This window comes from Dreissena polymorpha, chromosome 5, assembly GCF_020536995.1.
Source record: "Dreissena polymorpha isolate Duluth1 chromosome 5, UMN_Dpol_1.0, whole genome shotgun sequence".
NCBI classification, from domain to species: Eukaryota; Metazoa; Mollusca; class Bivalvia; order Myida; family Dreissenidae; genus Dreissena; species Dreissena polymorpha.
In genome coordinates this window covers 16,599,114-16,608,418 of record NC_068359.1, presented here as the reverse complement: position 1 = coordinate 16,608,418, position 9,305 = coordinate 16,599,114, and the positions used below count along the sequence as shown (strand labels likewise).

Below are 9,305 nucleotides of genomic sequence, written 5' to 3'. Positions count from 1 at the left end.
GGTTGTTACGACATATTGTACCTGCATCTTGGCTCTACGATGTTTGCTGCAAGGATAGCAATTTTCTACCGGTATGTTGAACAGTAATTTTTCAGTTTTAGTTTTTATTTACCTTTTTACCTTAGCTTTATTGCAGGGAACGCACTATGCTTATTGAGACACTCGAGTCTGTTCCTGGGACGAACCAGAACTTGGTGTTTATGGAGAAGATAATGAGAACCTCCTAACTCCCTATCACTAGGCGGACACCACATCCACTACACCATTATGCTTTTACATTGGCCTGTGTTATTGAATGTCCACACCAACCCCCTAACTAGAAACCCTGGATCCGCCACTGAACAGCTTAGCAGCATGAATAAAAATGAGCTTGATCAACTTAGTATCACTTTCTTATTAGATTTTTTTGGATTGGCATTTTAATGAAATAAGATAAGTTAGTTTTCTCAAATATTTTTGTAGTTGTTTGTAACTTTTTATGCCCCCGGTAGGGTTGCACATAGAAGTTGAACTGTCCGTCAGTCAGTATGTGTGTCAGTCTGTCCGTCCGTCGGGAAAAAAAACTTCAACGTTGGCCATAACTTTTGCATTATTAAAGATAGAAACTTGATATTTGGCATGCGTGTGTACCTCATGGAGCTGAACATTTTTAATTGGTGAAAGGTCATCCTTCAAGGTCAAATGTCAAATATATGGCGTCTGTCCGTCTGAAAACTTTAACATTGGCCATAACTTTTTCAATATTGAAGATAGCAACTTGATATTTGGTGTGCACGTGTATCTCATGAAGCTGCACATTTTGAGTGGTGGAGGTTCAAGGTCATCCTTCAAGGTCAAAGGTAAAAAAATAAATACAAAGCGGCGCAATATGGGGCATTGTGTTTCTGACGAACACATCTCTATTTAATAATTGTTTGTGATGGGAAGATAATACAATGAGCAACTAATACCATTACCTTATTATCCCTTGCCATAGGAGGATGGATATTGTTTTGGGGTTGTCTGTCCGTCTGTCTTTCCATCTGTCCGTCCAGCACTTTTGTGTCCAGAGCCATATCTTGGAAGTGCTTTGGCGGATTTCATTGAAACTTGGTATGAGTATATATATGGATAAGAGGATGCTGCAGGCCAAATGGCATCGTACACCATCTGTTAATAGCAGAGTTATGGCCCTTTGTTTCTTAAAAAAATGCTTCTTTAGTGTCAAATATAACACTTTTTTTGTCCAGAAGCATATTGGCAGGGTATATCAATTCAATGAATTTGCTTGTTATTTTTAGTTGTGTGACTGAGATCCTTGATGTTGTATTCAGTGTGTGCACTGAAATACACGTGGTGCTTTGCGTGATTCTTCCACGTGATTTTGATGTGAGAATGTTTCCCCGATGGCCACTCTCAGGGGCACAGTTGAGGAACTACTGCCAGTGGATAAGGAGCGCAAACAGCATGCTGTGGGAACTGAGTCACCATGTGCCTTCTGTGAGATACATGGACTATGCAGCAACTAAACAGGTATAGGGAAAGATCTAGAGTGAAATAGGAAGTTTCTCAGCAACTGTTGCATGGAATTTCATCATCATGAAACTTAAAATAATATATGCATCATTATACTGCGGTGGACCAATCCCAAATTCTGTTCAGACATCCTTCTTTGCTCAAGAGATATGCCTCCTTAATTGGTGAAAATTGACTCATTGAGCAGTTTTGTTGCAATTACTGGTTTCTTAATAACTTTTACATGAAATATCATGAATTTTAAAATAGATGTATTACTTTGTGGTGGTACACTTGCACGTTTTGTTGGTTTCAGCTCTAGAAGTAAAGCCCCATAATTAAAGATATCTGCCTGTGCTGTAATATGGAAGTTAATGAAATGTATTATCATTTTTTTAGAAGTTCTTGTATAAGTTTTGTCAGGATGATCATTTTGGTCAGTTCAGAGTTGTACACTCTAATTGATTGAAACTAAAATATTTTTTCATTCGTTGAGGGAAACCAGTTCATTTAATTTGCTGCTTTAATATCTTAGTTATGTTTAAAACAAATTAGTACGGTAACTATCAATAATCAAAATTTAATTTTAAGAAGTCCTGTACTTGTCCCATGATGGACTACATCTGAGTGCTGAAGGGGCTAGGAGGTGTTTAGCATCCATACATGACGACCTGCCAAACCAGCTGTGTGTGGAGGCTGCTGTTCAAGATCCTACAGAATGGCCAGCTCTCTCAGCCACGGAAGTACCGGTTCAGGAGCATGACAGCACCATAGCACTCTTTTCGGATATTGTGCAGACTGTGAGTTTAGTGCTACAACAAAGTGGACTGCATTTATGAGCCATAAGCAAATGTGATTTATGCACAAAACTGCAATTCTGCGTCAGGCTAAAACCTTAACATTGACTCTAAAATCAAGCGCTTCCACCTACAAATATTCATAACAATTTGATTTTGCTGTAATGTTTATATTTTGATTAAAATAAGCCGTTTAAAAAAAGTATAATACCTGTATTATGGTTAAATAAATTGTAGGGAGCTCAACCAGAGATTCAAGACAAGGTGGATGCAAGTGAAGTACCAGTTCCCAGGGACATTAAGCCTCAGACACATAAAATAACGGTAACTTTTCTATGCATTTAATCGTACAGATATTTCATCATTCTTAATGAACATTTATAAAGTGATTGCAATCCAGTATTGATTGCTCATATGGCTTGTTACAGCCTATAAATTAATGTTATGTCTAGAGCCGTAAAGCTGGGCACCCTCTCATGTCTCTTTTTTAGCCTCGCCTTTTTGCCCCTGATCAGCACCATAATGCCCTTCATTATTGGTAGCTGTAAGGCAATAGTTGGACTGCAGGTCCTATACTTTTAAAGCAATGCCTTTAATCATCAAAGAGCATTGTTTGTCATTAAGTGGTAAACATGAAAAGTTCAACAGATGTCTTTGTGTGAAAGCCAGACCATAGAGTTGATGTCATAACCATTCAGTTATATCAGAACATAACATTCTGTAATTGTATAAAAAATAAACTAGTTAGTTTATATAATTTTGTTTTCCATATTTTCACACACACAATTCATTCTCAGGTTGTCACAGCCAGAGCTAAGAGGTCTGCAACCAGAAATGTCAAAAGATATGGAAAGAAGGTAAAAAATACTGTTAATTTCAGATAACCCTCACTGTTTCATTGTGGAAATGTCCTACTAATTCTTAAAACAAGTTTTTTTTTGTTGAAAAAAAACCACAACCAAACCTATTTTGAAAGTAAAATATAAGTAAAAGACCATATTAGTGTTATTATTTTGAGGACATCTTTCCTTTCTGTTGTCTTCTGCATATTATTATATAATTGTTGTTATTTTTCAAAATAGTCAACTTTGGTGGATGAGGTTTTGCACTTATGCCATGCCTGTACATGCATGTGTAAATTGTTTCAGTTGGCAAAGAAATGCCACACAAGGTATATAAAGCTTGATTGGTGCATTTGTTATTGTTGAAATTTTTGTTTGCATGTACATGCATGTGTTAATTGTTTCAGTTAACAAAGAAATGCCACAATGTTTAATGTGCTTCATCCTATAACTTTGAAACTTTATATGTAGCTGCACCTTGATGAGTTATACATGCCACACCCTTTTTTGTGTCACTAGGTCAAAGGTCAAGATCACTGTGAACTCTTAAAAAAAAGAAACTGCACCTGCAGCCGAGCGTTGGCACCTGCTATGCGGTGCTCTTGTTTTTATTCATCATCATGTTACTGGTAGTGAAATATGTGTGAAATAAATAGCCATAAAATACCGATAGGGAAAGCACAGTAAATAAATGCAGATTTATACATGTTATCAAGGAATAGGAAGCTTGTTTGGTGCATTTGTTTTGTTTGTTTTTGCTTTCGTTGAAAAAAATCTATTTGTTAACATTTACATGTATTATATCCTTGAAGTCATTAATTTCTGGCACATCTTTTTATGCCGCCGAAGGAGGGCATATAGTCTGTCTGTCACACTTTACGTTTAGGTTTCGAAAAATGCTCATAACTTCTATGTCGCTTCAGATAGCAACTTCATATTTGGCATGCATGTGTATATTGACAAAGCCTTTCCATGCGCACACAAATTTTGACCCCTGTGACCTTGACCTTGAACTTAGGGTCTGCGTTTAGGTTTCGAAATCTGTGTTTAAGTTTCGAAAAAAGCTCATAACTTCTATCAAGCGTTTATAGGGGGCATAAGTCATCCTATGGTGACAGCTGTTGTTTACCTATATATACATAAATGTAATGCATTCTTAAGTAGTTTCATAAAAATCACCTTTCTTAATGGAATTACATACAACATAAACATATGCCAACATAAGGCACTCATTGTTGCTTTATTTTTAGACACCCCAACAATATTTATTAGCGAGGCTGTTTTCGGAGAAAACCGAGGTATTGTCATAGCCTGCTCGTCGTCCACCGGCGTCGTGCTAAAACCTTATCATTGGCTCTAAAATCAAAGTGCTTCCACCTTCAACTTTGAAACTTCATATGTATATGCACCTTGATGAGTTCTACACACCACACCCATTTTGGGTCACTAGGTCAAAGATCAAGATCACTCTGACAAGCTTTTGCAGCCGAGCATGGCACCCGTTATGCGGTGCTCTTGTTTTATATTAAAACTTGCTGCATGAATGCTATTACTGCAGTAACTCTCTTGTTAGTTTCATGTCAAATAGGTTTAATCGTTTTGTTAGTTTTATATTGACGGTCATTGGAATTAGTGGTCGTCCAATATTGTCCGGGACAACAAAAATATAGTTCAGACATAGTTTCCCTTTTTTACTGGATGGCAATTTTTAGCCTGAATGAATATTAATTTTACATGATTATGCATTCACAGACACTGCATTAATGATCCTGTTTTTTCGTCATGCATTAAAGGTCATGCTGCAGTGGATTTGTTTACCTTGACATTACTGAAGATGTGGCTGTTTTCCTGCCTGCATACAAGTTGAATGGCTTATGCTTGGTACTAATTTTATGACGATATGCTCCATACTTTTTAACACTTTCCATCTTGACAATTTACATAAATATTTCTTTCATAGGTATTTTCATTACTTTGATTTTAATATAAATCAGCAGAATGTGTGTTTGATTCATCTGTGTCCTATTTGTATGTATCATAATATAGTAATTGGTTCAAGCATGAAAGACAATGATTGCCCTGTTTATATGACAATATATTTGTAGCATGCCAATTGATCTGATAGCATGGCACAATGCTATAAACAAATTTTATGTTTTCATTAAAAAGAATGAATTTAATGAAAGGGATGTATTCACATTATTTCAAATCATCTTCAAAGGTATACGCTTTTCAAATTATATAACCGGTAGTAATTTGTAAATATATATAATGAAAAAAAATCCAAAAAAATCTGATAATGGTGGAACCTGTAGGGGACATACATTGCTTGGCAATAGTCTTGTTTGTCTAGTAAGTATTGTATTAAAGGAAGGGTTAGTCTATTATAGGAAGATGAAATCAACGTGCCATCCAACATCCATTGCCACCGAGACACTGAAGAGACGCCCCAACAAGATGACAACGCCGCAAATGAAGATAAAGTCAATGTGCCATCCCACTTCTTTTTCCAACGAGACACTGACGAGACGCCCCAACAAGATGTAGACACTTCACAGCTTCTTCTTATTCTTTCAAATGACGTTGAACTTAACCCTGGACCGGTGAGATATTCCTGCCTTATAATAAACAATATTAGTGGGCAAGTTCCTTAATCAGAGGAATTTTAACCTTGTTAATGTTCTATAAATAAATATATATATATATATATATATATATATATATATATATATTATATGTGTGGTTAGGGTAATTTGAGGAAGGTGCTAGTTTGAAATTATTATCTTATATATTGACCATTTTCTATTTGTATGCCCCAAGATCAAATGATCGGAATATATTGTTTTTGGCCTGTCTGGTTGGTTATAAGAGAAATATAAGTACTTTACTAAATTCGAAGGTTTGTAGGCACTTAAACTTATTTAAATCATATACTCACATGTGGGAAGATTTAATTCATACAAATATTGATAACAATGATGATGAAGAACAGCAGTTATTTGATGACAATATTGATGATGAAATGCCTGTTTCGGTTACATTAAGTACTGCTGCATACAATAACTTCAATGAGGAATCTGGACTTTGGAATTTTAAGTGTAGAAGTAAACATTCTCCCAGACTTAAAGACAATAATGAGTTAAGGAAAAATATCATAAAACGTGATCAGTGGAATGATTCTAACCTTGTTCGATGTTCAGATGGCTGCCTAAAAGGACCTGTATTATTTCCAGATATTCCAGACAATACCGGTCCCTGTGGAAGCGGTTGGCTCAAGCGAGAAGATGACGATAATTACAGTGAAAATGGACTGACCATACACGAAAGACAAAGGACATTAAATATTTACACAAATTTTGCACCTGTAAAATGTGACATTCATATACGTGAATGCTATAATTCAATTAGTAAGCCATGCAGAATTCTTTGGGATGAAGGGGACTTAGATTGTTTACATGTATTAAGTAGGGATACAGCAGCAGGAGATGAAATAGGGTGGGAATTTGTATCTATGGTTATGAATTCTAGTTGCACTTTTTCCTCTTACTGCCAGTTTAAAAATGAGATGTATAAAACTCGCCACAATAAGGCTAGGTTTATGAATCAAACAGTTTTTTTTAATTTTTGGTTCAGTTGGGCTTCAAACATGAAAATAGATTATTCTAAAGTTGAAACTTCTGCTCGAGGAACATCAACATTATTTCTTTGGTTCTGTGCAGACCATGGACATTGCTATGGTTTCCACATGACTGGGGCAGAAGGAAGAAAAGATCCCGCATTATCACTCTATAGCTATTTAGAAACCCCTCCACAAGACGTGTTTTATGACTTTGCATGTAATTTACAAGAATATTGCCTAAACAGAGAAAGTGGATACTATAAAAATGAACTTTTTTTCATGACATTTTCCATGGCTACTCCCACAAATGTTCTAGTGCTTTTACAGCTAGCAGACTTCAAGGCTTTGAATCTGTAAAATCTGAAATATGTGAACAATTCAACAGCTTTATACAGTGCATTAAAAGGTTGGCCCGTCAGATGTCACAGTCACACTTTTGCTTTTACCTACAATTCTTTTTAAATGAATGGAATAAGAAGAAAAAGTTATCATATGAAAAAAGATAAGAATTGCTTTAGCTGGGTTAGTTTAATGTGATACTTAAATGATCTATAATTTTAAGTTCATCTGAACTTTGGATACTTACTATTGCATCTTTTGATGCTTTTTTCTATTTAAAGACTGAGCGAGTAAACACATACTATGTATTATTATGCAATAATTGTTTTGTGTTTATATCTCAACTGAGCATAAAGTGCTCAGGGTGAGCTATTGTGAATGGTCTTGGTCCGTCATGGGTCAACATTTTTTACTTAAACAACATCTAACCTCTGTGCCAATCTTAATGAAACATGGCACGAGTTTTCTTTCATGAACCTCTTTCAAAGTTGTTAAATGAAATGCATTCCATGCATAAATCTGGTTGCAATGGCAACCAAAAGGAAAGCTTATATATTTGGCATAAAACATCGTCTGGTTGACCTCCTTCGTGAATTTCAAAATATGCTATACCCAACTCACAGGCAAATTTGTCCTTATTTGCTCATAGTGAACACTTCTTTTAAATGGCCAGGAAGAGAGTTCAAGTTTATAGACAAGAACAACAGTCAGATGAGCGATATAGTGTCATCATGGCACCTTTATAGCTGAATCATTTATGAAAAATTGTCAATTATATGTTCTGTGACTTGTATGATTTGCAGTATTCATTTCGCTGTCTTCATGCACCTTACAAAAGCCATTGTATTATCAGTGTTCCTGATTCTGTTGTAGCATTTATTCTTGAAATTCGTTATTTTTCATATTTTTCCTAATTGTTATGCTCCCGAAATACAATTTCGCCGGAGCATATAGTTTCCAGTTTGTCCTTCCTCACTAGTTTCCCATAGCACCTTCAATTCTTTACCGATCTCTTTCATATTAGGCATGTAGGTACCTTGCATGGACCTTAACCTTTTGATGAGGTCACTGGGGTCAAGGTCACCAAGGCTAATAATAGATTTTTCCGTCACACTTTTGTCACAGTTTCTCATAGCACATTCAATACTTTAACGATCTCTTTCATATTTGGCACGTAGGTACCTTGCATGACCTCTTCCTTTGATGAGGTTTGAGGTCACTGGGGTCAATGTCACCGAGGCTAATAATAGAATTTTTTAAGGTGGTTATTAACACATAGATTGACATAGCGCATCATCGGGGAGCATCCATCAGTTTCACTGATATTCTTGTTGTATGTTATATACGTGATCATAGATACTGTAAATTTTGTCTTATGCGACATGTTTATAATGTAGAAGATGAGTACCCTGTGTTTATGCAGTGCCCATTATATAACACAGATATGATTTGTTTATTCCGCTGTGTTTGAATGAAATGGAAACTTTGGTTTGTTCAATATGTTAATGGCCGATGAAAATGACAAGCACATATTTTTGATTGCAAAATGTGTGTATGTGCATGCTAATATATAACAACTACGTAATTATCATGCAAATTAGCTGTCATTTTAATTCTGAATGCTTGTATTGCATTGTTTATTTATATCTGATAAAAAATACTGATTCTTAGGTTACTTTATAAGTATGTTACTATTTTGCATGCTTACATGTTATAGGTAGTTAATTATAAAGTAATCCTTGTTTTGGTGGTATTATAATGTATAGCAGCATTTGTTCTACGAAAGTGCATGCGTGTTGCATCATATGACTTTGTTTTCTTTAACTATTCAGGTTATTTTATATAATTATGAAATTAAACTATGTATTATGGCCCTGTGGCCTGACTGCAAATAAATATTCGTATTTGTATACAGTTTTTGTAATGTGATGTATGGTGGTATCATGTTGTTTCACTTTTTGATCAATATAACTATTATGCATACAATGTGTTATTATTCTTACCTCAAAGGAGCCATATCAATACAAATTACAACTTTCCTTCAAGTGAACAGGTTGACACGAGTGACTGGTGTATCGGGCATATCTAGGTTTTAAAAATGACAATGAGATTTACTATACGGTTAAACATTGTTATAACTGGTGACACGATTACAAGCGGTACATTTACCGGTAGTTTCATACAAATGTTACATAAATTCATGTGCCATATCAA

General features: G+C 35.4%; 1 protein-coding gene across 1 annotated transcript; it reads left to right on the top strand.

Moving 5' to 3' along the window:
- The first annotated feature begins 1,385 nt into the window (after positions 1-1,385).
- Positions 1,386-9,077, top strand: LOC127831067 (uncharacterized). Its single transcript, XM_052356053.1, has 8 exons — positions 1,386-1,500; positions 2,086-2,294; positions 2,529-2,615; positions 3,089-3,148; positions 3,440-3,462; positions 4,927-5,014; positions 5,524-5,736; positions 6,367-9,077. The coding sequence occupies exons 1-8, from the start codon at positions 1,386-1,388 to the stop codon at positions 6,445-6,447; spliced, it is 876 nt and encodes a 291-aa protein (XP_052212013.1). The 3' UTR covers positions 6,448-9,077.
- The last annotated feature ends 228 nt before the right edge of the window (positions 9,078-9,305 follow it).